The 12,138-nt window shown below is 38.9% G+C and overlaps 2 protein-coding genes across 4 annotated transcripts; both read right to left on the bottom strand.

Annotated features, from left to right (window-relative positions):
- Window positions 1–717: 717 nt before the first annotated feature.
- LOC149845451 (uncharacterized) lies at window positions 718–2,274 on the bottom strand. The gene is made up of 2 exons (XM_089997633.1): window positions 2,004–2,274; window positions 718–1,303 (listed from the first exon to the last, which is right to left on the bottom strand). Exons 1-2 carry the CDS (start codon window positions 2,253–2,255, stop codon window positions 1,088–1,090), a joined length of 468 nt encoding a protein of 155 aa, XP_089853759.1. The 5' UTR covers window positions 2,256–2,274; the 3' UTR covers window positions 718–1,087.
- A 2,757-nt stretch (window positions 2,275–5,031) lies between these two features.
- Window positions 5,032–10,312, bottom strand: LOC149845450 (uncharacterized). 3 transcript variants are annotated; one of them, XM_089995751.1, is made up of 5 exons: window positions 10,260–10,312; window positions 8,792–8,865; window positions 8,578–8,675; window positions 5,729–6,045; window positions 5,032–5,585 (listed from the first exon to the last, which is right to left on the bottom strand). In XM_089995751.1, the coding sequence occupies exons 2-5, from the start codon at window positions 8,798–8,800 to the stop codon at window positions 5,149–5,151; spliced, it is 861 nt and encodes a 286-aa protein (XP_089851877.1). In that variant the 5' UTR covers window positions 8,801–8,865; window positions 10,260–10,312; the 3' UTR covers window positions 5,032–5,148. The 3 variants fall into 3 exon arrangements, 2 of the variants coding, with proteins under 2 accessions (XP_089851877.1, XP_089851878.1); XM_089995752.1 differs by lacking the exon at window positions 10,260–10,312 and having other exon boundaries at window positions 8,792–8,874; XR_016430193.1 differs by lacking the exons at window positions 5,032–5,585; window positions 5,729–6,045 and adding an exon at window positions 7,951–8,287 and having other exon boundaries at window positions 10,260–10,308.
- Between the last annotated feature and the right edge of the window lie 1,826 nt (window positions 10,313–12,138).

Here is a 12,138-nt window from a genome sequence, read left to right as displayed (position 1 = left end):
ATGAGTCAATTTGGGTTTGGCTCTGTAGGTTTAGGTCCAAATTCTATCATCTTCAACTCTGGAAAAAAATTTATTTTTTTGGTAAATGAGGTATAGCTCATGTTTAGCTTATTTAGCTCGCGCTTTTCATGACCTCAAGCTCAGCTTTACTCGACACAAGAAACAAGCCGAGCTGGAACGCCCTCTGTTGGGTTCATTCATCGTTAAATGGAGAAGCTGCACAGGGTGTTAATTAGTAATTATATTAAGGTGTCTCCATATGGGTAGGAAACACCTATATTCCAATGCAAATTAGATCAGGGTCATTACCTGGTGCAGTGGTAAGTGCTGCATAGGCACACAGATTTCTAGATAAGTATTAATGGTAGCGGTAGTTTGGTAGATCTTTCTGCAAATACAGCAACGGGTTTGCATCATTTCTCCTTGCCAGTCGAAAAAAATACACACCTTCAGGAGTGAAACGAGAGAGCAAGATGGCTAAATCACACTATTATAAATAGGGGTCCTTGGTTCGAATCCCATAAATTTATCCCCCAGCTTGACAATACAAACCTTAATATCATTCCTTCAACAAATCTCAACAACACAAGAAATTAGCACAGAAATGGTCCCATAAAACAAAGAGGAAAAATATCTTAAAAGGACATTTATTACAAAAGCAAAGGAGAGCAAAATCTCTGCTTAACACAACCCAGAACATGGTTGCAGAAGGGTATGTAAAACCAACTCCAATTTGTTTATGAACTGGCTATATCCAATAACAAAGTCCACATTGGTGCCAACTAATTGCTTCATCTTTGAGAGAGACAAAGTTGAAAGCCTATATATAGGTAGCTTCCAAAGGAATCTTATGGTGTTGAAGCCAACATAGAACCAGCACCATTATTAATTCAAAATTGACTAATATCTTCCTAGAACAAACTGCTTCTGCAGTAGGACACGTGATGCGCTTAAGTCGTTTATGAAGAAAACAGGAGATCCTACAGGCTCCCCACATAGGCAACAAAAATGTGGAAGGAAAATGATGTGAAGAAAATTGGTGGAAGAAGAAGAAGATGACGATGGCGACCATGACGACTTAAAGCGCTTAGATCTTGGAGTTCATGGAGCGCTTCACATTCTCTGTTTCTTGTTTGACAGCCTCCTTGGCATCTTCAGACTTGCCTACAACAGTGTCCTTGATCTTCTGGGTCGTTTCTTTTGCGGTTTCCCATGCACCTTGAACCTTCTGCTTTGTCTGCTCACCCAAATCTTGAGCTGCCTCACTTACCTTGCTGGCTACTTCTTTTGTCTTTTGGCCCACCTGCTCATAACTTTTTCCTGTAATTAGTAGCCCCTTGCAGAATCTATTCAGCCAACCTGACGCTAATCGTCTTAACAGTCCCTTGAGCACTATTTGCATAAAGCCACAACTAGCGTGCATGTGCACATGCATGCATGCGCGGGCACACACGCATACACTTTGACAGGATCCAATCATCAGCAATGTCATAAGCCATATCATAACTACCACACTACATGGGCTCCAAAACACCTATGTGATTGGTGATATGAGAGTGCTCATGTTTAGACCCAACTCTACACACACACGTACAAGCACGCACGCACGCGGAGAGTACCCTTGCTTATGTTATTAGAAATGCTTTCATACAGTGATATAGGCGTCATAGCCTAGGCCTTCCATCTTACGTTTGCTTCTATGCAAGGCTATGGCCATCAAGTTGGAACACAGGCTAGAAAGAAGCATTTCTTTTATTCAACCTACAACTAACATGCCCTTGAGGATTAATTCTGAATGCAACTACTTGCCAAGAAAGCTTGAATAAGTTGTTGCATTATGGAGCATAACAAATTCTCCCCTTTTATGGCAGTTTTCTAGATATGTAGGTGAACCTAAACAACCCCACTAAAAGTAGATCGAATTGACCTTTTTATCTAACACAAAACATATGCCAAACAATGGCATATGATAAAACATCCACCAACATGGATAGAGCTTTAACCTGATCAATTGTAGAGGAAGCATTATCCTTGACATCTTCAGCTGTTCTCTTGGCTTCTTTAGTCCCCTGCTTCATCGCTTCCGCAGCCCTGTTGCTCAGGTTCGACGCGCTGTCCCTCGCCTCGCGGGTGGTGTTCGGCGCCGCGGCTTGCAGTGGCCTTGAGCCTGTACTGAAATAGATCCTTGGATTCATGGAGCAAGCCCTCAGGGAAGAAGCAGTAGCAATGTGGTGTAGTTTTGATACCAGAGCCATCTCTCTCTCTCTCTCTCTCTCTCTCTCTCTCTCTCTCTCTCTCTCTCTCTCTCTCTCTCGTGTCCCTGTGGAATTGAAGAGCAACTATGAGATGTTCATGTTGGTAACTTTCTGGGTTTGATATAAGGGGATTAAGGGCCCAGGTAGTGACAAGTGGCTGGCAATTAGAGGTGGATGATACGTAACACCAGGCCGGTTACATAGTAAGGGAGAAGGGGCCACTCCAATCGTTTGGTTCCTTGCGATCCTGCATTCATGGTTAGTTGGTTAATGGAGGTTGACCTAGGCATCTGGTCATTGCACGTGTGAAGTCAAATATGTAAAAATAATTTCCTTTTTATGCCTTCGCACATGCTTGTTCTTTGGCACAAGTAGTGGAGTTTGGAATTTTGGATTTTCCAGTTAGGGCTGATAACTGAGAACCTAAAATGAGGTGCTCAAGCTCGGGTTGTTTTTGTGGTGAGTTGAGTATTACTTGAGCTCATGATCAGCTTTAGTTAAAATAACCAAATTTTGAGCTGGTTCATTATATATATATATAAGAACTGAATATATTAGGTCTTATTTTCTGGTTCTGCCCCATTAGGCCCCCACAGTTTGAAGTGTTTTACGATAGATCTGAACCATTAGATGTGTTTAGCATGCTCGATTTAGTGGGAATCGACTCTTGGATTATGTTTTTACGATGAAAAACTGTACTTTTATGAGCTGAAAAAAAATGATGCCTTCATAGCCATTAATTTTGTATTACCAGAAAAACCTGTATAAGGTCAGATTCCAGTGATCCAAAAGCCGGTTCCCACTAAACAAAACCTATAGATCACATCTATGGTGTTGGATGCAATAAAAAAAAAATCAAAAACTACAATTTTTGAAGGGGCCTAACGAGGCTGATCGAGCGCATTACTCTCCCTATATACATTATATATATAGTAAGGGCTAACTGTCTGCTCTTATCCTTGCTAATTGCCATCTTACCGGGCTTCTAAAAGATTTTTTCATGTTTTTTCTCAAATCTGGCCATTCAGATATGTTCTACCTCTTGGATTGTTGGATTCCATCAAGTGGGTAGGTTTTCATAAGGTCTGAAAATTGATGGTGTATCATTTTTATAAATGTTTAAGCTAAAAAATTCATGTTTTTCATAAAAAAAAAATATGATCCAACAAATTGACCATGCCAAACTTATCTACAAAATCAGATTTGCGAAAACACCCTAAAAACTCCTGTTAGCTCTGTGCAAGCTTCTAACTTTGATAGGCACTTAATCTTCAATATACATGCCTGCCATTGATCGTGCATGCGATCAGCAGTGGGCATTGTTTTAAAACAAAAACGCCCTTTAGCGCGGGTCTCAACCACTGCTAAAGGGTGGTTTAGGACGGCCGCTAAAGACCCTAGATCACAAAACACAAACGAACGAGTCGACATTACAAGCAAAATATATATATATATATTCAAAGTGAAAATATAATATGATTTGAACTCTAGACCCATCGAAGCAAGCTGAAAGTGATTTGTTTAAAGGAACAGAACACCTAAGACAAAAGTTCCACTTGTTCAAGACACCTCTGCACCAGGCCAGCAGTGTTCAGACAGGACTGTTCTGCATGGTCATCTGCCCAATCAAATGGGCCCTAAGAGTTCACTCTTACTTGACACCGAGCCCTAACTTGTTACAAGCTGATTGTGAGCTAGCTCGTTTTCTAAAAAAAATGTTTTTAAGAGTTTTTAAAATGTATAAAACCTATCCATGTATAATATATATAATATTATACATAATACATGTATAAAATATATAATATATAAAATCAGCTTATATGAGCTAAGTCTAGCCGACCTTCTCCTGTTCATGCTCAGATTGTATACCTAAACGAGCTGGCTTGTAGCTCGGCTCATCGAGCTTAATTTATGAGCCATGCCGAGCTGAACACCGAGCTGCTCATCTTGTCCCAAGTTTGATCTGGCTTGTTTTATAGAAAAAATACATTCTTTTAGAGTTGGAGAAATAGATTACAAAAAAATACATGTAAAATATGTGTAGATATATCTAAAATGTCTTACTACGTAACGAGCTTCTACAAGCCGAGCTGAGCCGAGAAATTATTGTTCATATTCAGCTTGCCCAGCCTATTTTACAAGTTTGAACAAGTTCTTTACGTGTCAAACATGAGCTGAGCCACGAGCGGCTCGGCTTGTTTCCCAGCCCTAATCGAGTTTTTCATATTTTGAAAGTGGGTTTCTCAAAGTTTCTTCTATCAAAAAAGCAAAAAATTGTGAGCTTCCAGACAAATGAGTTTCCCCAAGAAGCTTACGGTGACTATGGATTTACAGAATGAGTAAAACCCATATTGTTTTCATAGATTTTCCAAGAGCACAAAATTCAGAATTACAGTCCAATCTTTTTGTCAGCAGTTACAGCTTACATAATCTTATCCTCCACATGGGCATTCAAATTTCTACTTAGATGCAGAAATCCCACACTATTGTAGTAAAGATCCATCCTTCATGTTCACTGCCCAACTGACCTTTTTCTAACGAAAATGATGATACGACCTTTTTTTTTTAATTAGTCATGTTCATAAACCACAGATCCTTCCTACGCTTAGATGAAGAGGGCATTATTTTTAATCTATGATATCATAAGGTGATGTCCATAAAGAAAACATTATGACCATGGATTAAATAAACGAAGGCAACCTTGCAAGTTATCAATACAAACATCGAACAACTTGCAGTTAGAACCACCAATTAGCAATGACGGAATATCTCAGACTTGGGCTAAAAATGTTGGCAATTTAACATCGTATAAAGGAACAGGTAAAAAAAAGTTGACATCTTCAGATCTTTTGAGGTTAAACAAAATAATAATAATACTCTCTTTGACACCATCCTAACTCTGTGGCATGGCGGACACATTGAGCATGCCATATCTCTCCATCACCTTCCTTGCAGCAAGAGCTGCTGCCTCACTTGCCCTCAAGTTTCCAGCTGCCATTAGTGCTGTGAATTCTCTGGTGATCTCTTCCTGCACCCTTTTCCGAGCTTCTAAAGTGGACTCATTGGCAGTTCCATTGCCTGCTTTAGCATCAGTTTTTCCAGTCACTGGAACAGACCCCTCGGCAGCACTAGGGGACGGTGCAGAATTTACGTTCTTTGGGCTCCCAGCAGCTTTCTGATTCTTTGCTTCTCCATTGGACATAGCAGGTGTGCTTAATTTGGAAGCGTCAAATGCAGTTTGGCTTGTAGACACAGTTGACGGTATGAACTGAGGAACTTGCGGTACACCTCCAGATTTTAGGGTCATCTCCAATCTTTGAATCATTGGCACTGGATCAAAACGCACACCTATGTTAGATTCTAGGATATCAAATTTCAAAAGATCAAATTGAGTTGATTCTGTTCTGAATGTTTGAGCTTGACATATACACACGTTTTGAAGCAGGAGATCTGGTGAAAGGAGAGAAACTCACAAATCAAAGCACCCATTGGGCTACTCGAGATTTCATTGGGAAGCTGAAGAATGTAATCAGGTAGGGTAGCACCGACCAAGAACTGAGCAATCTCGTTGCTGAAGTTGTTGCAATTGTGGTTTAACAAGTTGTACGTTTCAGCTGTGTAACGGGGACTTATATCTTCCAGATACTCCTCAAACAACTCCTTAGGCACATGAGTTACACCCAAATCAATCACTCGCATTGGAGTCCCGTAAGGTGTTGTTCCGGCAGGTTCTTTCTGGATGCCTCCACCAAAATAATACTCAGTTCCATAAACAACCACCCCTGTGTGCCTGCTCATTTAGCACAAAAAGAAGGGGCCTTAACAAAGGATTCTAAATATTAGAAGTTCAGGAAGAAGTTACTTGGATGAGTTTGTTCAGAACATCTTAAGAAGGAACATAAATTTTGAATTTGTATGCCATAAGTGGAACTCTATGAAGAGAGAAAGGAACCATACAGGTCATGCCCAGAACTCACATTCCCACCATACAACAATTGAAACCCTATTCATAAAATTTAGAGACCTAAATCTACCCGGTATATACAAGCCATTTTCTTCTCAGAATCAGCAAATGTATCATACACGCTTCAACTTTAAAACTGGTCAATTCAATTGGTTCAATCCATGCAACTGTAGGGCCAACAATTCCAAACACAGAGTAGATTAAGAATAACTAATTATCCAAAAAAACATCCATAGCTCATTTGCGATTTAAGTTCTTATTATGTGTGACGGCTGAAAAAAAATCACATTAGTCGCAATAATTTTAGCTTCAACACTTTCTTAATCTAATCGTCTACAGTATTTTTGTGTTTTTGGGGGTTTAAATATCCTTTCATTTCTTGGCATTTTAACTACAATATTACACTGCAACTTCTTGGTATATCTCATAAACAGCAGAGAGAAATACGATAAATAGCGAATATAATTGTGAGATTTAGATGAAAAAACAACTTTCCCCCCTTTTTCAAAAAAGTCAATGCGGCAAGATCAAATCAATCACCTACCCTCACCTATATAACTTAGCACTGTTGTGATAAGTACTGGTAGCAGTATGGTATCGTAGAAAATAGCAAATCCATTAGGACAATTTAGAGATTAAGCAAAATTTCAGAAAAATACCAATATATTCTCCTAAAAGGTGCTTTCATAAATGAACCAGAACCCATCGAACTCTAACCAATAAACAATTTACCAACCATGTCAATAAATAACACGAGTCGACATTCCATCATTTAAAGGCTATGTCACATGGGTGCGGGTGCGGGGGCGGGGGCGGGGGCGGGGGCGGGGGCGGGGGCGGGGGCGGGGGTGCGGCACTTTCAAAAAACTTGGATGCAGGGGTGTGGCAAATATATATATATATATATATATATATATATATATATATATATATATATATATATATATATATATATATATATATATATATATATATATATATATAAAGTCCAAAAGTTGGACATAAATGACCCTAGGTGCATTGACTGCACCCAGGGTCAGGTTGACCGCATCGGGTGCGGGTGCGGGTGCGACACGGGTGCGGCACCTAGTTGAAGAGTCCCTTTGACATAGGTCACATGGGTACGGGTCCGGAGGGTCCAATACAGTAATTTCACAAAATGAGGGTACAGGGACACGGATATATATATATATATATATATATATATGGCACCCGGACATTCCATTTTTTCCCTCTGTAGTCCACACCCAGACACGCCATTTTACCCTTTGTACATACAAGTTTGTATTCAATTTATAATTTATAATTTATAATTATATTCAGTTTATTTAGAATTTATTTTGCATTTATGTGATATATATATATATATATATATATATAAAGATTGGGTTGGGAATAAGTGTGGATCCATATTAGGGTCCATATCAAAAATTTTAAAAAAGAAGTCTGCAAGGGGGGTGACCATAATTTTCGAAAAGGGGAGGGGAAAGTCCATATAAAAAATAAAAAATAAATCTGTAAAGGGAGGGGTTGGATGTAATTTTTTGAAAGAAAGAGGGGAATGAAAACTTTTTTTTTAAATAAAAAAGTATTTTTGTCTCTCTCTCACTATGATTGGAAGAAGAAGAAGAAGAGGAAGATCAAACAAAAAGGTACTCTCTCTCTTCCTCTTCCCTCTTTCATCTTCTTCTTCCTTATCCTCTTCCTGATCCTCTTTCATCTTTTTCTTCCTTCTCCTCATCTTCATCGTTCTCTTTCGACTTCATCCCTCTCATCCTCTTCCTCTTTCGTCTTCTTCTTCCTTCTCTTCCTGTCCTCTTTCGTATTTTGCTTATCCTCCTCTTCCTCTTTCATCTTCTTCTTCCTTCTCCACCTCTTTTTTTTTCTTCTTCCTCCTCTTTCTTCTTTTTTTTCCTCCTTTTTCTTCTTCTGCCCTGCCTTTCACCGACATAAAAAAAAACAGTGGGTTGGTTTGAGTCAGGGTTGGACCCGATCCAATCCAGACCAGCACGTACCCATCCCCGTGTCGGGCCATGTCGACACAGGTACAGCTGCTCAATAACCATGCCTGTGTGACATATTTTGAACGATTATCATTACTTCTTCCATAATAGACAGAAAGGTGAACTAATTGATCTTGCACTAAAAACATCAGGACCAAGTTAATACACATTCAAACTCAGATTGTATTTTCTCTTATTATTCTATGACTGCATTTACTATTGCGCAGTATAAAGTTGGAGCAAGCAACACTAGTAGTATCTTTATCAACATCCTAAGATACCATGAATGAAATAACCTGCTTTATATGAATTCAACACCAAAAGCTCAGGAATAACCTCTTTACATCTCACATACCATATTGCCTCTATTGCTTTCCCCAAAAGGGTCATTGAAAGTTGTCGTGCGAGTCCTTTGCTCAGATCATATACATTCAGTGTGACTTTGTAACCATCCTACAAACAAATTCAGGAGATGTTTAGGCTATAGACAGAAACATGATTTCAAATATTCAACACTATCAATTGTAAAATTTCCCTTTTTTTTATGAAAGAAAAAGAACAATGCCTACCTCAGCCATTTGTTATTGTGTGACTGTTCTAACTCCGATGTACACGTTGCTTTGTAGTATTTGCTAAAGTAGACCTAATCATCAAGTGCAAAAGACTTTGGTAAGAGAGTAAGTCTAATCCTATGGGAATAACTACTAACAAGCAATGTCTTACTACTGCAACACAGTCCCTACAGGAAAAGCAAGAAGGCATCCAATTGATCCATGTATTAACAAAAAGTGAGAGAGCAGAGAGAAAAGGTCTCGCTGTATTTATTTAGTTCAAATACAAATGGATGAAACTACTTTATTTGGCTCCAAATCATGTAATATACTACTAAAACACAATCACAACAAGAAGAGCGAGAAGGCAGATTGCATTTGTGGCGACTGAAAACATCCCTACATCTGAGGCAGCAAAACCTTTCTATCCACCAATAAAAACTTGCAGAACAGCCATATAAAATGTCAAAGAAACAGGTTTTATATGCAAAATCAGATAGACTTACCTTTTCCATCCTTATAAAGAAGAATAAGAAAAATCAAGTCCATAAAGAAAGCCCTTTGCTGATATTTACTAAATTCATATTTTCTTTTTACTGAAAATATCTCAGAAAAGGCGAAAAACTACATACTTTTAATACACGGGAAAATAAAAAGACCCATTTGCACAATGCAACAGAATTCGAAAGAAGAAGGACAGTATTGGAGTTAAATCACCTCCTTCTTTTCTGTTTCTCGCCTGATCTATGCTTGACATTCTATCAAAAGACAAAATACAATTCTCCTCCCAATAATCAACTTTAAAAACCCAAACCACTCTTAAGCCCTAATCCTCAATTCGCCAAGCGACCCATGGACAGCTTTTCCCCGACGTTAGCGCATACATTACACACTAATTTCTCTTCCTATAGAGGCAAGAAATTATCGATAGAGATTCTCTCCTGAATTTACCAAGCAACCAACGGACAGTTCGACAAAGAAAATATCTACAGAAATTCATCGCTTAAGGGAAAAAAAGGATTTTGCTTTCTCCCTCTATGGACGTCCTATTACGGAAATATGCTCTTTGCCTATAGTTTTCGCCTAAATTTTAACAGCTTCCATTATCGAAATTCATGTGATTCTGGCAATTTTCGCTTACTACCAACCACTTTCTGCAAATGACCAGATCCAAATACATTTTCGTGCAAAAACGCTCCATAGAAGCCTCCTGCCGCAAACGGGAACTAAAGAAATTTACGAATAAAACATAGCAATATGTTCGACAAAAATTCGATATCATGAGAGAAGTCGACCTAATTGCACAGGAATCACTTCAACAACAATAAATAACAAATTACAACAAGAACACAAAAAATCAACTTCCTACCAAAGGGATCATATACCCTAATTCAATCAACGGAAATAATTATTACCAAATTTAGGCAAAAATCAGAAAAAGAAAAGGGATTAAAAAAACTCGTAAATTCGTAATTCTAACGCGTACCTGGTTCGGGAGGGGACGACGGATTCTGTTGTGTGAAAATGGAGGGACGGTTGGGGACTTGGGGTCCGTCCCTTTTATAAAACCAGACGCACGAAAGAAGCCTTCCATTTAATTAGAATAACGGTTACGCCCTTCATCCCTAGTTGTTCGGAGGATGTGTGTGGTAAAATTGTAGTATTTAGAAGTTTTAAGGGTATTTTTAGAAGCTCCATCCGCAATCTGTTCCTTCCCCTCTCGCCGAACCTAAGAAGTTCTAGACGTTCTAGAAGTCTCTCGGCAACGCGTCGAGGACTTGGGGGGTTGGCAAGTCTTCGGATATGGGTCGGGTACCCGAACGGTTCCTAATCCGTTTAATCGATTTAATGAACACAGCCGACCAACAATCGGGTTTGGATTCGGTTCATAGTTTTACATCTGAATTATGTTACTTGTCCGAATCGTGTTATTTATAAAAATGCACACAAGTCGGATTTTGGTGATTCAAATGTCCATCTATGCCTGAAGGGGGTTGGTGTAGTGGGGTGGGGCCTTGGCTGCTAGACGGGCAGTCAAGGTTTGATTTTCATGGGGTGTTACCTTTTGTGCAAGCCAATGTGTAGCATAGATAGGCATTGGTGGCAGGGGTCCTGGCCTCGGAGATGCAGTCGGCACAATGACAGTAGGTATGGCAGGCTGAGCCAGCGTGATTAGTTCTTTGTGACGGGCGTGGTTTTTTGGTGCTATAAATTTTTTTAAAAAAAATACCTATCTTCGCTAAAATGGATGACGTAGATCACATTTATAGAGTGATTTGATAAAAACAACTGGGATCAATGAGATCCCAAAGAGGGGTATGATGATAGGGGTGAGTGAACACCCTAACCAAATCCAATCCATCTAAATTCCTAAGTAGGACTTCAAGGACTGAGACTAGTAGGACTAGGACCGATGGACAGGGATGTAAAAGGCTGCATTGCGTGTGGACACTAATGAATCCTACCTAATTGGATTTATATTAGAATGAGCAATGCTAACACCTGATCTGGATCCAACTAACTTAAATAGCTTGCTTTTTACAAGTGTTCTTTGGATATCTGCCAGATTCAGGTTCGCTTCAGATTAGAATGTCATACTTGCACAAAATCTGAATCCAATTATTAATCAAATACTGTCGTTTCTACTGAATCCGATGGATTTGGATTCAGATTCAGTCATGTCCGAGTTTAATCCAAACCCTTTGCATCCTTACAGGCCATGACTTAACAATCAGGGAGGCAAATGGATTGAATTCAGTCCAAGGCCTTCTATCAAAATCTGCTGCATCGTTCTAGGATATGGTTCTTAAAGTAAGATCCAAATATGTATATTGGACAAATTTCAGGCTTATATAATCCCACTTTTCCTCGATCCAAGGCTATATTTTGGATCATAATTCCTTTTGCATTTGTGTCTGGATCTTATGCACATTTTACACGTAATGCTTTTTGTTTTCAACCAATTTTAATGTGTACATTATTGCAATATAAATTTCAGATCCAGATTTAAATATACTTGATGCTGCTATAGTTCATATTTGGATTTGTTATGTTTGTGGGTTCTGGGGCAGCCATTGGGCTCCATGTGACACATGGTAAAATATCAGGTTAAGGCATGGGCTGGGTCATATCCAACTGGAACCAATTGATGGTGTTCAAAATCAAAAGAGTTTGTATATATACATGTATTGTTCTATGAAGATACAACTGCTCAGTTTTTTACTCATAATTGAATTAGAATGTACGTTCCCTGACATAAACATAATAGATCATAAACCCGAGTTTTAGAAGAAAAAGGAAAGAGTCTTTTTCATTATTCTTTGATCTCAAGGAAACAGTATAATCATGGATAAAAAAATTTGATA

Source organism: Nuphar pumila, chromosome 2 (genome assembly GCF_984573655.1).
Source record: "Nuphar pumila chromosome 2, dmNupPumi1.hap1.1, whole genome shotgun sequence".
Lineage (NCBI taxonomy): Eukaryota > Viridiplantae > Streptophyta > Magnoliopsida > Nymphaeales > Nymphaeaceae > Nuphar > Nuphar pumila.
The sequence above is the reverse complement of the archived record's forward strand: the minus strand, read 5'-3'. Positions and strand labels throughout refer to the sequence as shown.